The 22,066-nt window shown below is 36.0% G+C and overlaps 1 protein-coding gene across 1 annotated transcript; it reads left to right on the forward strand.

The window, feature by feature from the left end:
* The first annotated feature begins 7,090 nt into the window (after positions 1-7,090).
* LOC102606113 (uncharacterized) lies at positions 7,091-21,740 on the forward strand. Its single transcript, XM_006354693.2, has 9 exons — positions 7,091-7,288; positions 12,622-12,984; positions 13,065-15,460; positions 15,547-15,692; positions 15,894-17,825; positions 17,982-18,030; positions 18,113-18,360; positions 18,450-18,557; positions 21,069-21,740. Exons 2-9 carry the CDS (start codon positions 12,804-12,806, stop codon positions 21,268-21,270), a joined length of 5,262 nt encoding a protein of 1,753 aa, XP_006354755.1. The 5' UTR covers positions 7,091-7,288; positions 12,622-12,803; the 3' UTR covers positions 21,271-21,740.
* Positions 21,741-22,066: the final 326 nt, after the last annotated feature.

Consider the following 22,066-nt stretch of genomic DNA (forward strand, 5'->3'; position numbering starts at 1 on the left):
TCACGTCTAGGCCCTAGGCTTGGGTCGTGACACATGTCAGTTAGCAAAAAAGTGGCATTGCAAACTACATAGATTGAAAAAACTGAACAGGGTGAGAAATATGCTTGAAAGTGGGCAGCATATTGGAGCAAGTGAGGAAGTCAACATTGAATCTGAACCTCCAAATAAATTATGTTAGTCACATGGAATGTAAGAGGGTTTAATCAGTAGGTGAAACACAAGGAGATGAGACTATTTTTAGGAGAAATAAGGTTAATATAATAGCAATCAGTGAACATAGAGTTAGAGAAGATAGAATTAGAAATATTATAAATAAAATAATGCCAAGCTGGGAATGGTGCACAAATGTTGCTAACAATGTGAGAGGAATAATTTTGGTAGTTTAGAATCCAAGTATAGTAAAATTCACCACTGCAGAAACATCTGCACAACACATTCATGGTTAGGTTGAGATACAAGTAAGCAAAATGAAATTCCAGTTTACAACAGTATATGATTTGCATTCAATAGCTGCCAGAATCCCTCTCTGGGAAATAATAAAGCAGTTGAGTACACACATCACTGATTCATGGTTGATCATATGAGATTTTAATTCCATTTTGACCGCAGAGGACAGATCTATTGGAAGTCAAGTGCAAATATCAGAAACTAGAGATTTCCAAGAATGCATCATTGACTGCAACTTAACTGAGCTGACCACAATTAGAAGGAAATTCACTTGGACAAATGGACATGTGTTTAGTAGAATAGATAGAGCACTGGTTAATGTTGAGTGGATACTGCAATGTCAATAATACAAATGTTAGTTATGGATCCACTATTCTCAGATCTTTCTCATCTGAGTATCAATATGGAGGAGCAAGTAGAAGCAAAGAAAAGGCCTTTTAGATTCTACAATTGTTTAGCACAACACCCAGAGTTAAAAAATAAGATAAATGCAAGCTGACAGATAAAAGAAAGAGGCATACAAGAGGTCTGGAAAAATTTGAAGGATGTGAGAAGAGAAATGAAGCAATTAAATCAAAGAGAGTACATGAGAGTATCAGACAAGGTTCATAATCTTAGGAAAGAGCTGATGGATAAGCAGAGTAATATGAGAACTGTTCATATACCTCAATGTATGTTAGATGAAGAAAAGGAGCTAAGGGCACAGTTGAACAAATGAAGCATGATTGAATAGGCAATCTATAAACATAAATCCAGAGTGCAGCAGCTTAAGCTAGGGGATTCAAACACATCATATTTTTTTATTAGTATGAAAAGCATGAAGTCTCAAAATCAAATAACTATGCTTACCAAAGAAGATGGTACAATCACTAGGGGTCCAGAATAAATCACCAAAGAAGCAGTAAGGTTCTATCAGAATCTGTTAGGACAAGCAAATTCTCTCATGCCAGCCACCCAGCCAGTAGTATTGAATAATGGACCTGTTCTATCAAGAGATCAACAATTGGAATTAATCCAACCTTTTACGAAAAAGGATTTTATGTTTGCACTTAAAAGTATTGAGGATACTAAGGCACCAGGTGGAGATGGTTTCAACTCCTATTTCTTTAAGCTAGCTTGGCCTATTATAGGTGATGAGGTAACTATTGCTACTCCAATTCTTTAGCACTAACCAAATGTATGTTCCTATTAATAGTACATCAGTTACTCTTATTCCTAAAGTACAACATCCTAACTTCATAAAAAAATATTGACCTATTTCTTGTTGCACCACAATGTATAAAACCATATCCAAAATGCTCACACATAGACTCCAATGAGTAATGGATTTTCTAGTGGACCAAACCAAGCTGCATTTGTACCTGGTAGAATGTTAACATATAATGTTATATTAAGCCATGAGTTGATCAAGAGTTATGGCAGGAAAGGGATCTCACCTAGGTGTATGTTTAAAATTGATATACAAAAGGCCTATGATTTTTTGGAATGACATTTTCTTGAGGAAGTTTTAGTTGGTATGTAGATGCCTGAAAAGTTTATAACATGGATTATGAAGTGTCAGTCTCTTCTTCAATTATAATCAATGGATTCCCAAATGTTCCATTTCAGGCAAGAAGATGGGTGAGGCAAGTAGACCCTTTATCCCCTTACTTGTTTGTGTTGGCTATGGACTACCTTACAAGATTATTAAGAAATAAAAATGAGTTTAAGTTTCATCCGAGATGTCAAAAACAACAAATATTCCAACTGAGTTTTGTAGATGATCTCCTCTTATTTAACAGAGGACACATACCATCAACTACACTTTTGTTTGAATGCTTCCAACAATTCTCCCAAACATCAGGACTCATAACTAATTAATCAAAAAGTTGTGTGTAGTTTGGTGGAGTTCCAAAACCAATTCAACAAATGATACTGCATTACACATGTTTCACTAAAGGAACCCTCCTTTTCAAGTACCTTGGGGTTCCACTCAGTTCAAATAAGTTATCTATCAGCCAATGCCAACCATTAATAGATAATATAATGGAGAGGATCAATACATGGACAGTAAAGTTTCTATCATATGCAGGGAGTCTCCAGTTGGTTGATATACCATGAGTTTACGGTATTTTTAATATATTTCACTTAAGAGTTGTGTGTGTCTAGGGTCATTTGTATCAGAAATAATGTGTTTTGTATCATGTTTGCAGGAAATAAGCTTGGATGTGGTAAAGTGAGATGACAGCTGAAAATCTGCAGAAGTGGCCACCCACAGAGGGACCTACGGACCGTTGGTCCTATGACGGTCCGTCGATGGTAGGCGTAGATAGGAGCTTCAGGGAAGTCTGACCAAGTGTGGAACAACAAAGCAACCTACATACCGCAGGTCAACCTACGGGTCATCCTGCACGTCCGTAAAAGCTGAACTGGAGTCGAAGTTCTAGTACCTGATGAAAATCCTAAGTGTAGAGCCACGGAAGAGGACCCGTAGGTCCGTCATGCACGTCCGTCAGTGATGAACTGGGAGTTGAAGGTTCCAGGCCTTGCAGAAAAAGTCTAAGTGTTGACCAACAAAGAGGACCTATGGACCGTAGGTCGACCCATGGTCCGTAGGTCGAGTCGTCGATCAAAGCTGCGTCAAGAAAGTTTATTTCCATATTTTGTTTCCTTTTTGTTTAGGACATGTTTTTCTATAAATAGAGTATGTAAACCTCATTTCTAGGGGTTAGACACTATTGTTTACTTTGAGTTCTAGGTATTTTCTTGGGAATTAACTTGCAAACTTTGGCAATTTGATTTCTGAATTTCGGTTTATAAGATTTTTGCTTTGAAATTCAATTGGAGATTACGGGTTTCTTCTACTCTAAAGGTAAGTTCATGAATTCTCTTTACAAAAATATGAATTGTGTTCTTTCAAGCACGAGTAACTAAATCCACAACTAGGGTTGTGGGAACCATGAGCAATTAACAACGTATGAATAATAACTAAGTAATTCTTAAATAGTGTTTATGCATGTATTGGTAATTCTTTCGCTTAGAAGTCTTTTTAACGATGCACAACGTTATTACTCGCCTTGTTGCTACTTGCCGGACCAAGGAGGTAGTTAATAAGAAAAGAATTATCAACAAAGATTTAGTGTGATACTATCTAATAGTCTAGTGTCAATTGGTGCGATGGTGAAAACTAAGCCATACATTGATGTGATGTATAATATGAGGTAAACATATGGGTTAGTAAATTATACATACGTAGGTGGACCAAGGTGCGGGGTAAAATTCCTTATTTGGAGGACCAATCACTTAGGGATACCTAACTTACCAATTTTGCCTGGAAAACACTAGGAAATAATTACTATTATTAGGATTACCGCGTTAAAAGCTTATGGGGAACACATACACCCTAGTTTCTCTCTCTCATTGATAACAACAAAGTTTGAATCTTGCTCTCTTATTACTTAAACAACAATCAATTATTTGTTTCACAAATCCCCCCCCCCTTTACTTACTTGTCTCGAAAATAAGTTGACTAAACAAATATAATTGGGATCGACCCCAACCTACAAGTTGGGTTCTTTACTTGATAACGATCACTTATACTTCTTTAGGGAGGTGTAATTTGAGCGTATCATTGGTATAAAGTGTTTTAACTTCTATCCAAGCTTTTTTGTCACAAATTTTTCTCATCCCTAAAAAAATCCTACAAACAGTAGAAATAATGTGTAAGAGATTTTTATGGAAATGAGATGCACAAAGTAAAGGGAAAGCACTCATTGCATGGGACACACTATGCTGGCCCAAGGTTGCTGGTAGACTAAATGTAACTGATGTTTATCTATGGAATAAAACAACTATACTAAAACATCTATGGAATCTTGCAAAAAGAAGGATAAGTTATGGATTGTTTGGGTCCATACTTACTATATTAAAGGCAGGAGATCATGGGAAGTAGCAGGGCAACAAGCTTCTTGGATGGTGAGAGAGATCATGCAAGCAGGTCATTGGATTTTGAGGCTAGAATGCAAATAACATAGATCATGGATGCTGAAAAGTTCACCATTAAAGATATGTATAAGAAGCTGAAGGGGGACTTCACAAAGGTGCCTTGGAGAAGGCTGTTATGTAATAATCAAGGGAATCCAAAATGGATATTCATACTCTATACATAAGATATTATATACCAAGGATAGGCTAGATAAATGGGGGATACACACTAATCAAATATGTTCACTGAGTAAGTAAGAGCTAGAGACACACCAACATCTTTTCTTCTCATGCATTGTGGCTGCTAGGATATGGAGTAAACTATTACATTGATTGTGCATTAGCAGAAACATTGCAGGGTGGAATGAAGAATTAGAATGGGCTATTTCACATGCCACACGCAAAACACTGCAAGATGAACTATATAGAATGACTCTCTCAGCTACAATATACTATGTATGGCAAGAGAGGAACTACATAATTTTTCAAAAGAAATAAAGAACCACAGAGGTGATCACCATGAACATCATTAAAGAAATCCATTGTAGAAGCAGTATGCAACCGAAACTGGCTGTTTTCATTCGTAATTTCAATTATTATCCATATAATAGTAGTCTAGTGGTAAGGGTAGTAGAATGGAATCTGAGATTTGGGACTATGTCCATATCCAGAAGTTTAAAACACTTTGTACATGTTGATATATTTGGTAAATAAAGCTTACAGTTACCAAAAAATAAATAAAAATATTTTCGTTAAGAAAATAATAACCCAATTATTAAACTTGGAATGAAGGTGGTCAACTATTAATGAATGATAAATATAAGGAATTTCTTAATACTTTAAAAGTATTTTTAAGAACTTTCAAATAACAATAAATAATTAATATACTTTATTGTGTTCCGAAAAAACACATTAATATGCATTCTCAAGTGTATTTGGTTAGTAAATGTGTTGTTATTCTTGTTACCAAAAAAAAGTGTATATTTTCATTAAGAAAATAATAACCCAATTATTAAATTTATAATAAAGGTGGTCAACTATTAATACATGATAAATATAAGGTATTTCTCCTATTTAAAAAATATTTTTAAGAACTTTCAAATAACAATAAATAATTAATATACTTTATTGTGTTCCGAAAAAACACATTAATATGCATTCTCAAGTGTATTTGGTTAGTAAATGTGTTGTTATTCTTGTTACCAAAAAAAAGTGTATATTTTCATTAAGAAAATAATAACCCAATTGTTAAACTTGTAATAAAGGTGGTCAACTATTAATAAATGATAAATATAAGGAATTTCTCATTAGTTACATATATATACACATACTATTTTCATTAAGAACTAATAATCCAATTGTTAAATTTGTAACAAAGGTGGTCAACTATTTAATAAACAATAAATATAAGGAATCTCTCATTAGTTACATATATACACATATTAATATTTTCATTAAGAAAATAATAACCCAATTATTAAATTTATAATAAAGGTGGTCAACTATTAATAAATGATAAATATAAGGAATTTCTCCTATTTAAAAAATATTTTTAAGAACTTTCAAATAACAATAAATAATTAATTTACTTTATTTATGTTCCAAAAAAACACACTAATATACCTTCTTGAGGGTATTTGGTTAGTAAATCTAATGTTATTCATTAGTTACATATTATATAGACATGTTAATATTTTCATTAAGAAAATAACAACCCAATTATTAAACTTGTAATAAAGGTGGTCAACTATTAATACATGATAAATATAAGGTATTTCTCCTATTTAAAAAATATTTTTAAGAACTTTCAAATAACAATAAATAATTAATATACTTTATTTATGTTCCAAAAAAAACACACTAATTTCATTAGTTACATATTATATAGACATGTTAATATTTTCATTAAGAAAATAATAACCCAATTATTAAACTTGTAATAAAGGTGGTCAACTATTAATAAATGATAAATATAAGGAATTTCTTTTATTTAAATAATATTTTTAACAACTTTCAAATAACAATAAATAATTAATATACTTTATTTATGTTCCATAAAAACACATTAATATACACGCTTAAGGGTATTTGGTCAGTAAATCTGTTGTTATTCATTAGCTACATATTATATAGACATGCTAATATTTTTATGAAGAAAATAATAACCCAATTATTAAACTTGTAATAAAGGTGGTCAACTATTAATAAATGGTAAATATAAGAAATTTCTCCTATTTAAAAAATATTCTTAAGAACTTTCAAGTAACAATAAATAATTAATATACTTTATTTATGTTCCAAAAAAACACACTAATATACATTCTTGAGGGTAATTGGTTAGTAAATCTGTTGTTATTCATTAGTTACACATATATATTATATATATATAGACATGTTAATATTTTCATTAAGAAAATAATAACCCAATTATTAAACATGGAATAAAGGTGGTCAACTTTTTCCCTACAATTAATATTCAGTTAGGATGACGTGTACACTCTTTTTGGAGGGAGAATTTAAGACCAAATTTTACTTTGAATTATCTCTTTGAGATTCTTTCATTAGGATTATTAGTCTGAAAAAGGAAAAATAAATAACACAAGTGGGCTCCACTTACACCTTGCTATAATTGGACCAAGACCCGGGTTCTTCGGGTCAGGAGCTCATTTTCAACCCGAACCTAATACCGCTCAACAGTTCATTGAAAAGGCACAGACTTTCTCTCACTGCTTTTTCTCTCTCTTCAACTTCTCTCACTCCTTTCTCTCTCTAGCCTCCCTCTTGACACAAAATTGACATTTCTGGCAACTCAGAACTCTACAATCAGTACAGTTGAAGGATCGATTCCAAGTTCAATTGGTGCAGTTTTGGTGTTTTGGTAAGTGTTTTCTTCTCAAATTCTGTTTGTGTGTTATCACAAACCCTAGTCCCTTCCCCTCTATGTGCTATGGATTCAGGATTTTAGTTTTTCATGTTATTTACAGTGAGTACATACAGCTTGAATTATAATTTTTTTCATTTATGGTATGTTCAATCTGTGTAATTTTTATGGAGATGTCACAGGAGTCTTTCAGATGGTACTTGAATTGTCAAAAAGATGATGCCTTTGTACAACTGAGTTCTCATCTCATGCTCGGCGATTAACATGTTAGTTTTTTAGTTGAATGTAACTGGTCCAAATGGACATTGAAGATTCCGGTAGCCAAGCCCCAACTAGTTGGGGATTGAGGTGCTAGTTGTTGTACTTCGATTTTTTCTCAAAGTTGGACTAAAAGGTCTAGCTTTATTTCCATCTAAACCTGTTGCATTCTAATAGGAAACACCATAAGTTTTCTATTATTGGTAGTTTTTATTATCATTACATGATTTTACGTGTAGAAACGGATTAGGAGTTGGGTCAGTAGTCCAGTTCGGATGGATATATCTGAATGCTTTATTCCATAAGGAGAACTGGTGTTTGTCAAATATTGGAGGAAATGGTTTCTTATCAGTTTAGCGAGGAGCCTGTCAGTGGATTTTAGTTCTCTCTATTGTATAGGAAGATCTGGACTTCTCTTTATTATCAACTAGATTCCATTCGTTTCATCAACGAAGGTATCCGCGATCTAGGAGTGATTCCTTTAATGGGTAATTATAGGAATTCTAAGAGGTAGAGTATGGATTCTGCTACATTTACAAATTCCTCCCTACACCAAAAAGAAAACAGAAGTATACAGTTAAACATGATCTGTTGGAGTGAGTTGGCTTTATCTTCAAAATATTTGTTGTTCCTTCCTTTCCAAACAGACCACCAAATGCATGCTGGGATCATATTCAACCACAATGTCTTCTTGTTCCTCTCATGCTTCTATTTCATCAATGTAGTAATTGTATGGTGTCTCTTGGCATTACCCATATTAGATCTGGTAAGTTTAGGAAAATATGCCAAAGTTCTTATTTTACCTTAATGAATCTAAAGATGGTTTATAGATTTGCTTCCTCCCCACATATTAGGCATCTGCTGCACTAAAGAAGCTCCTTTGCACTGAAAACCATATTTACAGCTTGTCAAAAAAGTAAGAAAACTGAATCTGAATCCTACCAGGAACCTAGGATATTTATTCAGTTCTTTTAACTAACTTCTTTCTTTAATATTTTTAATTAATTAATTAATTTTGTTTACCATGATTTAAGTAAATTTATATAAGGTAAAAATATTGTTTCTAAAGTCATGCATATTAGGACTTTTAATATAGTTCAAATATGGTAAGATTGAAGAAGCAAAATTTTAGTCAATTTTAAAGTACTGAATATTAGGAGTTCTTACCTATTACAAATAAGCAAAGATTTAATATCTAAAACTTAAATAATTTTCGAAGTCCTAAATAGTAGGATGATATTTAAATGACGATTTTTTGAGGAAAATAGTAAATGACAGTTTTGTTTGTTGTAAAGTCTTTTAATGAAGGGAAAATAGTTAGTATCTCTACTTTTTTGGTGCAAACAGTTGTGTATAGTAGATATAGATCAGATTGTAGATTTGATAGGAAGTTTGTAATTGTCACTTTTTGGTGGTGGCCAACATGCCCTTAATGCTGAAGAATACAACCTTACCAGTTTAAAAAAAATAAAAATAGTTCAGATGTGGAAGTGAAGCTTGACACACTAACTATCCCTAAGAGAGATAGTTTCAAGCATCTTAGGGCTATAATTTAAAGAAGTGGGGACATCGACAAAGATGTCACACATTGTATTGGTGTGGCGTGGTTGAGGTGGAGGCTTGCCTCCGGAGTTTTGTGTGACAAAAAGGTTCCACTTAAGCTTAAAGGTTAGTTCTTTAGAGTGGTGGTTAGACCGATTCTTTTGTATGGGATAGAGTGTAGACCAACAAGAACTAAAAATGTTTAGAAGGTGCATATTATAGAGATGAGGTGTTGAGATGGATGTGTGGGCATACTAGGAGCAATAAGATTAAGAATGAGTATATTCGAGCAAAGGTGGGAGTGGCCTCAGTGGTGGACAAAATGAGGGAAGTGAGGTTGAGATTGTTTGGACATGTGAAGAGGAGATGCGTTGATGCTCCAGTGAGGAGGTGTGAGAGGTTGGATCTAGCGGGTGCGAGGAAAGGTAGAGGTATGTTGAAAAAATTTAGGGAGAGGTTAGTAGACATGACATGACACAACTCCAACTTACTGAGGATATGGCCTTAGATAAGAAGGTAGGTGAGGTCGCAGATTAGGTAGAAGGTTAATAGATATTGGAGTGTTCTCTTGCTTTCCGAAGGGGTTTAGACGTAGTGGTGTCTGTCGTAGTAGTAGCTTTATTCTTGTAGTGTCTTGCTTTTGCTTTTTACCACCATCTATTTTATGTTGTTTCAATTATTGCATTATTTTTTTGTTGTTACTGTTTCCATAGTAGTTGCTATATTTTCTGCTCTGTCATTTTTCCTTTTCATACTTTCTCAGATTGTTGTACTCGAGTCGAGGGTTTTTCGGGAACAACCTCTCTACCTCCACGAGGTAGTGGTAAGGTCTATGTACGCTTTACCTTCCCCATACCCCACTTGTGGATTTCTCTGGGTATGTTATTGTAGTTGTAATCACTCTTGGATGGGGTCCATGTCACTTATGCATTTGGGTGTTGCGTTAGTCCGTGGTAAAACACATAACTTTTTAACCCTAACTCGGATTAATGAGTGGTTTGTTTTTCTGGAAACTAGACTTGAAGACCTTTAATATGGCATGTAGTAGACTTTCTATCTCCTTATAGATTGGATTTATTTTTTTTTTGATCAGGTAAACATATTTTCATTCAATAGACTGGAAGATATACTCGTTCCAAGTCTGTCCATATACAGGATTATTTGAAATACTCCGACGTAATGAAACCTTAAACTTTTGTTTCAAGGCTTCCTTTGGCCTCTAACTTCAGTCTTATACTTCAAGTGACTTAATATAAGTGTTCCTTGTATGATTACCCATTTGCAACTTTATTCTCCCGATTTCACACGGATTTGTTGGCGATTACGGCACACATATTTTAAGTTATGGGGTATTACAATAATGTCAGCTCCATGCTTAGTGTAGATGACATTCCTCCATAGAGCTTCAGTTTCATGGTTTAACCTCCACAATCAGTTAGTCGTGTAAGCTTCTGTTGTGTTGCCTTAGGTTCTTGATTCCCAGTCCTCCATCTTTTCTGCCTGTAGTGAATTTGGTCCATTTGACTAGGTGGAATGTCGTTTTCTCTTTGTTGCCCTCCCATATAAAGTTTCTTCTTAGCTGCTCCAATATCTTCTTGATCTTTGCTGGCAAGGATAACTGGGACATAACTTAGGTTGGCAGGGAATCCAACACACTGTTAATTTTGAGAACTAGGAATTCAAAATTGGCTGAGTAATTGGAGCTATAAATCAACTTTGTTTGGATTTTTTGAGGAATGTATCGAGAGACGGAGAGAGAATTGGATTTGGTTAGACAATGTGTGGTTGGTAAACAAGGAGTAATCTGTGTTTCGTTGCAATTACATTTTAACAATGTTCAGTGTGAGATGTTGGAATTAATATTGTCATTATTGGATATTTGATGATGAAATTTGTAACGTTGATGTTATGAATAGGAATTTTATATATTTTAGGTAATTCTGTATTTTCTATAAATTCTGTGTTTCACCTCGAAGATGTGTGTACTATGCTTCTCGCTTAAGCCCTGCAAGGCTTGTCATTTTTAAAATATTTGTTTTTGCGCTCCCTCCCTTTGAAATACTGTTTAGGCTCTCAAAAGATCCTCATGAACCACAAGCTTTACCTTTCCACTGCAATCAAGATATACTTTTAGTATCTATTATTGTAAATAATTAGTTGTCCGAGATCTCACGTCAGCACTGCTTTGATTCCCCTAATTACATACCTTTTTGTGAGTCCAAAGATCAGAGTTATTCCTTAGACATAGTCAGGGCTAAAGGCCAAGCATGTTTCTCTTTTAGTGGTAAATTTATTTAACTAATTAGTGGTGGATAACATCTACTGATAAAAAACAAGGTTGATCTCTTGATGACAATTCTTCCATTTTTTTTTGTATAGAAACAATTGTAATGTGCATTTAGAGCATCTATCAACAGAAGAGAAAACTTTTCTCCTTCACAACCAATTTAGCAATGTGGCAAAAGGCTGCTGTGATTACCTTACATTATTACGAACTATCAAATAGAGTTTGGTGCAAGAAAATTTTGGTGGCTTAGGATAATGTTCAAACTCTTGCAGATTAAGCACGAGTGAGGCCAAATATGTGATTATAGTTGAGTGCAAATATGTGATTGCGAAAATCTTGCAGATTAAGCATGAGTGAGGCCAAATATGTGATTATAGGCCAAAAAGGAAAGGCTTGCTTAAGTCAAAAGCGCTAAAAGGAGGAGAAGACTAAGGGCTTAGAATGTGGTTCTGCTTGCTTTAATGTGGGTTGTTTGGGGAGAGAGAAATAGGAGAGCTTTTGAAGGAGTACAGTCGAGTTTCTCTCAGTTGAGGAGTAGTCCCAGATCCCTCATTTTCTTTTGGTGTAAAACATAAAGTTTCCAGTTGTATTGTGAGTTTGTAGAGAATAATGTTTTGTAGATTCTTTGCTTTTTGGTATACCCCTTGTATACGGCCAGTTTGGCCATGTTTATGAATGAATATACTAATAACTTTACTTGATAAAAAAAAAAGGTCCGATGTTACTCATTCCTAAGAAAATTTGCAGATCCAGTGTAGTTGTTGCATGTACCCCCCCGCCCCCCTCCCCCTCCTTTTACTGGAGGAAACAAGTGTGGTATGCACCAATCTTTGATATGGTATGAGATTTTGAATTGCCCTGAAGTCTTGGCAACTTTATCGAACACTCGTTATCACGGATCCCTTTTGTTCACTCTTTATGGCCATTGCCGGTCTTTCTTTTCTCTATGTCATGTCAACTTGGTCCACTACAGGCTCTCTGATGTGATTATTGACTGAGGAAAAAGTGAGAGCTTGAATGTCGTTGATAATCAAAATGTTTAGTCATTGATTATGTATTCTACGGATTCTCTGTACCTCAATGTTTATATAACTTTTAGTTGTGTATTGAAATAGTTCCATCAAACTAGGTGTGAATCTTCAAGTAGTATTCCTCTTCTTTGTCATCTCAGGTAATATCTATTGCCGCTTAACAGAAAAAGTCTCTTCTTTCACCTAGCTGAACTTGGATGAATGTCTTGCAGGTGTTTGCCGTTGTTTGAGAAGGCAGCCGATTCTTAGCTTCCAAGAATAGTAGTCCCATGTTTAAGTTCTGGATTTTAATTGCAACGCCAGATAGCAAAAAAGTTTGTTTTATTGATATCTTGCTATGTTAGTAATTGCATAGTGACATTTAACAATCAAAGGTTTTGGACTTAAATTATCTATGCCTGGTAATGAAGTCAAAGATAGGGTTCACAACTTTTTTGCACAAGACAGTATGTCACAAGAACATCATTCCCCTGTAGTGGATGGGAATTTGCCAGCTCTAAGTAACAGTTTGGGGATTGGAAGCCAGAGGCAGACAGGTGGACTGAGTTCCAACGCATACAACTTACAGATCTCTGGTAATTTGATAAGCTGTCTAAACTTTATTTGGTAGCCAAGTAGCTTGTTGGACAATTTTCTTATTTTCCTTTGTTTGCAGATACTACTAGAGGACATAGCAGTTATCCATTTAATGGGCAGCGTGGCTTGGATTCTGCACAATCAACTCAATGGGCTGAGTTTGCTAGAGGTCAGCAGCCAAACTCGAACGGAATCATGTATGGTAATCAGTACTACCAGACAAGGCAGGATGAATCAAGTTTTTTGGCTGTGAATACAGGTTCTAATCAATGTAATCTAGCCTCAGGGGGCTCATTTTTTCATGAATTGCAGCGAGGGGCGGGTCATGAGCAGCAGGCAAGAGGACTAGTTAGGTCAGAACCTTCTGGGAGTCCTGTTAGTTTGGATCTTTTTGGTGGTCAGCAAATGAACGGTCAGCAATCAAACATGCTGCAATCTTTGCAACGACAGCAGTCTAGGCTAAACGAAATGCAGCAACTGCAACAGCAAGCCATGTTCATGAAGATGCAAGAACTTCAGAGGCAACAGCAACTAGATGCCGGTCCACAAAATCTATTGAATCAGGTTCCCCCTGTTCCTAAGGTGGCATCTAGTAACCATTCTCCTGCTTCTATTAATGGCACCAATTATTCCGGTGCAGTAAATTTTGCACTGGCAACTGAGCTTGGCAACACAAATTGGTTGCAACATGGTTCTCCAGTCCTTCAAGGATCCGCAAATGGATTCAATCCCACCAATTATGAACAAGCACAACATTTGATGGGTTTGATTCCTCAAAACATTGATCAGTCTCTATATGGAATTCCTGTTGCCAATTCAAGAGGAAGCCTGAGCCAACTTCCACTGGTGGGAACAAAGAAGCCTACAGTACAGCCAATGCCAACCTTTACTGGTTCATTTCCGGTCAATGAATGTGCTGAATTGTCAGGTCAAGTCAGTGGGCAGGATGGGACTTCCATTCATAGAGTGAGTTTGCTAGGTGAAAGCTTTTTTGGTCACACCGGAAGTCAAGCTCTATCTAATGCAGTAAATACTGAGAACCTTCAGCAAGCAAATAATGTGCAAAAAGGTTCAGCTCTCCAGGATTTCTGCAGCAGACTGGATGTAACCAGTCACGCAGAGACCTCACAGGAGAAAGTTGCGACACAAGCTTCTTCACCACGGGATGAAGTTGGTTTAGATCCTACAGAAGAAAGAATTCTGTTTGGTTCAGACAGCAGTATATGGGGTTCCTTTTCCAAGAGCCCTAATAGGAATGAGGAAGGTGTTAATCTGTTTGACAGTGCAGGATTGCTAACTGGATCTCCTTCTATCCAAGGTGGTACTTGGAGTGCTCTTATGCAGTCTGCTGTTGCAGAAACTTCGAGCAGTGATATAGGTCTGCAGGAGGAATGTAGTGGTTTGAATTTTCACAGTGCTGAAATTCCTTCAGGGAATCAGAATCTGATGTATAACAGTGGTAGACATAAATCATCTTCTGCTGACAAGTTGCCCCTAGCACCATCCTTGAATTCTTTTTCTGTTCGGCCATCTGATAGCATCATTATGAATAACAGCTTCCACAACGTCCAGGGGCACAGGTTTCCATATGAGCAAGGTCAGAATCTGCAAGCAAATTCTCAAAGACCTGTCGATTCATCACATGGAGGAAGCAAGTGGTCAGATTTCGGTCCACTGCAGACGTCAGTTGCTGAATCAAGCCAGATATTTAGCAATACTTCACATCCTCTTGATACAGAAATGATTTCTAGAAGGGGTTCTAGATCCTTGACACCTGAGCTTGGTGGAGCTAGACAACCATGGATGAAATCAGCTAGTTGGGGTGTTCTTGGGTCAGCAGTACCCTCTGGAGATGCAGCTTTTAGTATTTTGAGTGAGAACTCATCAAAACGTTTGCAGGACAACAATCAGAAGAAATACATCCAAGAGAAAGTCTTTCATGGTGGTGTGACATTGAAATCTAGTTCACGCAGTAATTCTGCAGTTGATATGGAGCATGCGGGATCATCTATGGCTAGTCCACGGGGGTATTCAGAGGTTTTTAGCTCGTATCACTCTGCCACAGCTCCAAACTCAAGTACGATGAGGTGCTCATCCCCTTGTGTTGATGGTAAAGAGTTCACAGTGCATGAGATGGAGAATAGTGATAAGAAGGATAATTCAAATGACAGCTCTCACTCTAACCTACATCCTCATTCTTTCACTGGTGGGGTTAGGGAAAATGCTTTATCAGATGCCAGTGATTCAAGGTGTCATCTCATGGGGAAACAGAAGTTGTCTGATCAGGGCGGTCGGAAAAATTCTTGGCCTCCAAAGTTTCAGTATCATCCCTTGGGAAACTTGGATGAGGATGCTGATCCTTCTCGCAGCATGGAGCAATCTACTCATTCTCAGTCTATAATGCAGCACAATCCCCAGCATGGCCAATCAAAAGTTTTTGGTCAGGTTCCTCACAGTCTGGCAGAACTGGAGAAGGTGATATATGTAGTATATTTTTGAAGAACCCTCAGTTCTATATATCCTTTATCAACAATTATAGGCTAATGTTCTTTGATCTACAGGGGCAATTGTCTGATGTTTTGATGGACGACAAAGGCTCTAGTGAGGTGCATTGTCAAAGCAGGTTCCCTGGTGGTGGATCTAATATTCCTGGGCCCTTCAACAGATCTCGTGACTTACATTCACCTAATAAAGCTGCGGAATCAAGGTAGTTAATTTCCTGATTCTCAGAACTATTAGCAATGGTTATGGGTACATTTTAATAGATCCTGTACAATTTAGATGTTCTTTTGTACGTATCTTTACATGTATCTTAAAACCTTGTTGACAGTCAAGTTGAGCTGTATAAACTACTTTGCGGTGCCTTCTTTTTCTGGCTTCAATGTTTAAACTGTTTCTATTCTTGCAGTCCAAACATGCTACAGCTTATTCAGAAGGTGGACCAGTCGAGAGAGTATGGTTCCATGTCAGAGTTAGGTCATTCTGAGAAAAAAGCATCATCTAAGATGCCTGAAGCAGCAGAGGATTCTGATGAGTCTGTTGGTCATCACCTGAGGAGTCAGTCTGGTTCTTCTCAAGGCTATGGTCTACAACTTGGCCCTCCATCCCGACGTGCATCAGTCCGAAACCATTCTTTGACATCTCAGCGCCCGATCCAAGCTTTTAGCTCTTCACACTCAAGTCATGCTGCTGTTGACGCAGGTGAGAAGAATCAAGGACCAATGCACCCCCCTCATCAGGCTCAATCCTTACTTTCACCTTCTGATCCATCCCAGGAAGGATTGAAGAATATAGGATTTGGTATTGCAGGAAGTACCAATAATGTAACTTCTATGTATGCAATGCCCGGAAACCTTTCTCCACCATTTGATTCTCATTCTGGTTTTCCCCATAGGGGAGGTCAGCTTAAAATTCCAAATGTGGCTAGGACTACTGCACAACTCCCAACAAATCAATCCTTGAGTGTATCCTTTGATAAGCATACTTCCTCTCATACAGAGAAAGGTGACTCTTGCAGAGGATCTGCAAATGGTCAGTCTGTGGAGGCTTCCTTGATGGCTGGGGTTGAAAAGTTACAAGATAAGCCTATCCTCTCCGCAGGCAAGTCTCAATTAAGTAACACCAATCGTACAGTGGAAAGTATCTTTACCAATCAAGTTGCATCCCAAGAGCCAGTATCAGTTTCTCAGGCATTAGTGTCTGGCATCGGTCAGCAGGGTACGTATTCAAAAATGTCATCCGGTATGTGGGGTACTTTTCCACCACCTCAACAACTTTTTGGCTCTCAGTATGGCAAGGATCCTTCTCATATTTCCCAATCACATCAATTGAATATTGTGGAGTCATCATTCTCTGCTCCTGGGAGGCAAAGTGATCAATACTTGAATAGAGGTAATTTTGCATCCCAGATTGGTACTAGCTCAGTGAATTCCCTGGTTTCTTCTGAAGGGGAAGAACAGCGAGCAAAGGAAAGTCATTCTCAGCAAATATCAGTGAGAAATGTTGACCACATCCAGAAGATGAATGATTCACAGGGTAGAGAACCTTTTATCAAGTATATCTTGGGAGGATCTCCTGCAAGTGCTGCATCTATGCAGAGAGATATTGAAGCCTTTGGCCGAACTTTGAAGCCCAACCTTTCTAATCAGAACTATTCCCTATTAAACCAAGTGCAGGCTATCAAACATGTGGAGGTCGATCCAAGCAATAGGGACTTCAAAAGAATGAAAGTAGCAGACAGCAGTACAGGTGCTCCACAAGTTTCTTCTGGGGACACTGAAATGTTGGGATTCTCTGTGCCAGAGGATTTGCAAAGAAGCATTTCATCTCAACAAGGGAGGAAAATGTCTCCTCATGATGTACTTGCACTTCATCAGGTGGGTTCTCAGAGCAGCAGTCACAGCAATGATACAGATTCCGTTACGCTTGAACAAACACAAAATGGTTCTCAGTTGGAACCGTCCTGGTTCAATGACTTCAATCAGTGCAGAACCTTAAACAATGGGCAGATGTTACATATGTATGATGCTCGTAGAGCTACTGCAATGAAGACAGTGGAACAACCTTTGACTATTGGGAAGTCTTCCAGTAGTTCGCATGCACTTAATTCTATGCTGCAAATAGTGCCTGCAACTTCTGATAGAAGTACAATTGGTAATATTGAACCTAATTCTGTCCCCAGCTCTGCTGCAATTGACCATTTTTCTTCTCCGACATTGCCAGTGAATGTTGATCATCAGCACCTAATTTCGAAACCCATGAAGCGGAAACGTGCTACGTCTGAAAATACTCCTTGGCATAAAGAAGTTTTAGTAGATTCACGGAGCAGTCAGACAATCAGGTTTGTATTATGCATAACAACTTCTTTAATAAACTCTCGTGCTTTTATGCTAGTTAGTTGCTGCTCTACACCTACTTTTAGTCCCTTATTGTCTTCATTTGGGTTGTTGTATTAGTTCAACATTCATGCTGATGTGTTTTAACTTTCACTTTGCAGCCTGGCAGAAAGAGAGTGGGCTAGAGCTGCTAATAGGCTTACTGAAAAGGTATAATGAACTGACTACTATAATCCTCCTGATTTCAAAATTGGTTGCCTTACTTTTAACAGCCTGTATTTTCAATTCTTAGGTTAAAGAAGGCATTGATTTTAATGAGGAAGGGGCACCAGGGGTTAAAGCTAAAAGAAGAGCTATATTGACCACTCAGCTTATGCAGCAACTACTCCCCTCTCCCCCTGCAGCAATTCTTTCTGCAGACGCTAATTCAGAGTATGAGAGTGTGGGTTACTCCATCTCTAGATTGGCATTGGGGGATGCATGCAGCATGCTTTCTTGCTCAAAAGATGATCGTAATATGCCTTGTGATGACAAAGAACTGTGAGTTCTCTAGTTGCATGAGATTGTTCAACTATGTCTATTGTGTTTTGTTCTTCTGATCCTAATGATACATTTAATGCAATTTGTAGGCTTCCCGAAGAGTGCATTACTTCTAAGAGGATTAATAAACATGATTTTGCCAAAACTCTAGAAGAGTTACAGGGAAGAGCGAGGAGATTGGAAAGTGATTTTATGAGGTAATGCTTGATGTTTCAGTTTCAGTTTCTATATTTTGCTCCAGTAACAACATTTTACTGAAAATTGTTGACTGCGCATGGCTATAGCAGATGAGTTTCTTTACAGCTTTGTTTGAATGGTTGTTACCTATTGTATTGTTTTGTATTATAGAAAATAATTATTAGAGGGGGCAAACAAACAAGTAATAACTAATTTTGCAAAAGAGCAAAGTTTGTGAGATGCAATGGTAAATAATATTTTAAATCAGTGAAGACGATACTTGAAATGAGCCAAATGTCCATGTGGGTGCACATGCTAATTCTACAAATTATATGTCATGATGCAAGGTGAGCTGTTGGTTAATGTTATTTATTAACTAACGCCATAATTTTTTTCATTGAGCTAGCTAAATTGGGATATCATTCATTATTTTTGGGAAACTTACACCTTTTTCTTTAACTTTTTTTTTTTCCGAATTTCATTGATCTAAATTTAAAATTTTTGTTTTAAGGTCAAATACATTGTTTAATAGTGATACTAATGTAACTTTAAAGAAATTGTGCATTCATTGATTTGGATACTTGTGCTAAATTGACTACCTAAATGGGATTAACATTCATCATTTTTAAGGAACTTAAACTTTTTCATTTAATTAAGTCTTATTTTATAGCACAAATACATAGTTCAATATATTTATAAGTTTTTTCAAAATTATATATTCATTAATATAGGGTTCATGCGCAAAGCGCGTATATTAAAAAGCACGAGGGCCCATAACAAAATGTTGTTCATCTTTTTCACCCTTTAAAATTTGATTTCACACTTGATAAAATAGTAATTAATTATAACCCTAATATTTAGGACTTTGAGATCAACTAAAATTTTGATATTAAAATCATTCCTTATTTGAACTAATAAGTAAGAACTCCTATTATTTAGAAATTTATAATCATGCAAGAGTTTTACTTAAACAAAAATTTTCCTTATTTCTTGCTTCACATTTAATTTGCTTTTTAAGTTAGTTTCTTACTTCTGAGTTATTTATGATTTGTTTTATATTAGTTTAGTTTTCGTTTAAAATGAAGATTTGTTGAGTCCAATTTAAAAAGTCACATCAGATCTAAAGAATGCATCTTCTAATAACCTGCTAATTTGGGTATAAACACTAAATATCAATAATATCAACCCCTTAAACATGTTATCTTCTAATATGAATGTTTATTATTACTCTATTTGTATAATTAGTAAACATTGCTAAATATTTTATATTTTTTATAGTATCTCTCTAATAACATAAAATTCATTTAAAACATTATAAAATATTGATGTTCAAAAGAATTATAATTTAAATTGAATATCTTGACCTCAACTTCAATTGTGTTGGACCTAAGATTGAGTTATTGTTGACTCGCATAAGCTAAGGTAGCCCGCTCGTTAATCACTTTCCCTGCATGGTCAACTCTTGTCAGTTTAATGTATTTGAGCTAATTGTATATTTATTCTTACATAGAGATACCTATTAATAGTGGTTTGTTCCTGCATTAGCAATTGATACATTATAATTGGATAAGTAATTAGAAATATGATTTGACGAAAGACCAAAGAAAAAAAGAAGAATTTTCCTTTGTCTATTCTTTTCTTAGTTTGACACAATGTACCTCTTTTTCAATAGACTATATAAATATATATGCATATTGATATTGATATTGGATTATAACATTCTTATGAGACGCGAAGGAAGAAGCTATAGGTTGATCCAAATTGGGGTCAAATGTTTGTGTTGTTCGAATTTATGTTCTTTGTCAATATTTTATTTTAGAATTTCGTCCTATTAGTGCTTGCATAATATGTTGGAGGTTCTGTATGTCATGATTTCTTCTCCTTTATTGATCTAAGTAATATATTTAACATTTTTTCTCAATTAATGAAGTTGCATCTATTTAGTGTCATTTTCTATTTTTACATAATTCACTTTTCTTATATACAATCTTTTTAGTTGACGCAATACACACATGCAACGCATGTATACTGAAACCAGTTGCTAAATAAAGCTGAATTTGTTAATTATGTAGAAACTACATGTAGTGCTAAATTTTAATGATGGATATGCAAATCTAAGATTTACAAAGAACAATTTCAGAAATTCAAGGGTTTACTTTGAACTGATGGCTTTTGCTTCTGATTTAGCACATCTAAAAATATATACGGCTGATGATAGGTCTTTAACCATGATCTTCCACTCCATTAGAAAATGAGGGCAAAGTGCTTACTGTACTTATTGGTTGGTTCCGTATAAACTTGGACTTTTTATTAGGAAATCCACACTTCTCAAGTCTTAAATGTCTACTGTCATTTGACTTGCTATTAATTCTTGGACATTCATTTTATCTTTTGATGTTTCAGTTTTACACTTCCGATTATATTATATAAATATTGTCTGCTTTACTAGCTTCCTTTTTTACCCGAAAAAGGTATGTTAATTCTGCATGATGAGTTCTGTTTGCTTTCTAATTTGTTCCTTCTCTGATCAGACTGGACAAGAGAGCATCAGTATTAGATGTGACAGTGGATGGGCAAGACCAAGAGAAGTTCGGCGTTATTAATCGGTATGCTAGGTTTCTTGGTCGGGGGCAATATGATGGTATTCCTCAGAGATACGTCACAGCGCTTCCAATACCAAAAGATCTGCCTAGTGGGGTGCACTGTCTTTCTCTATTACCACAAATGAATTGAATCTTTTCTGTGCTCTGTCATCAATTACCTCAACTTCCGGTAGACATTTTTGTCCTAGTCATGTACTAGTGCTAGCAAGAAGAGAATAGAAACCATACAATCAGTATTGCTGAACATACTCAATTGTCATCTCAGATGGAATGTAGCTGTCCAATCTTTTGCATGTAGGCCATTTATGTCATTATCAAGAAAATATACATGTACATCTCTTCAAACTTAGTGAGGGGGGAGAGACTAGGGTGCCCCATCATTTTTTGCCAGAAGTGGGGAGAATACATACCCTGTGCTTCTAAGCTGTTACAGTTGGTCAAACCTGTTGTTGCAAATTGTGGAAGCTATTATAATTGCTTTAGCCAGGTTTGGGGTATTTGTATTGGCCATCATTATGTATAAGAGATGCCCAGGCTCATAATTGATTCTGTTGGTGCTTCTTATTTTTTGATGAAGGCTAATTTTCAGTTGGTGGATCATCAACCATTTGTAGTTTTTAGAGTTAACAACTGGAAACAGGCCAAGCTGTCCAGATTGTTCAGAACATAATTTAGTTGAAAAAGGTGTTTTTAAGCAGCATCATATTTCATAATTTCCCTTGTATGGTTCTTAATGTGCAACTGCTGTGCAGATTTTTTACAACTTGTTTTGGTATGTGGCTGGTCGAGCCTCTTTGAAACTACAACCCTGCCTCTCGTCTAACTTGAGTTGCCCTGCTCCTTTCGCAGTTAAAGTAGCTTCCTTCAAGAAGTAAGATTACATCCCTAGGCTATGCTATGAGCAGAAGTTACAAACATACGATTTA

The sequence above is a fragment of the Solanum tuberosum genome, unplaced genomic scaffold, assembly GCF_000226075.1.
Source record: "Solanum tuberosum cultivar DM 1-3 516 R44 unplaced genomic scaffold, SolTub_3.0 scf00180, whole genome shotgun sequence".
Lineage (NCBI taxonomy): Eukaryota > Viridiplantae > Streptophyta > Magnoliopsida > Solanales > Solanaceae > Solanum > Solanum tuberosum.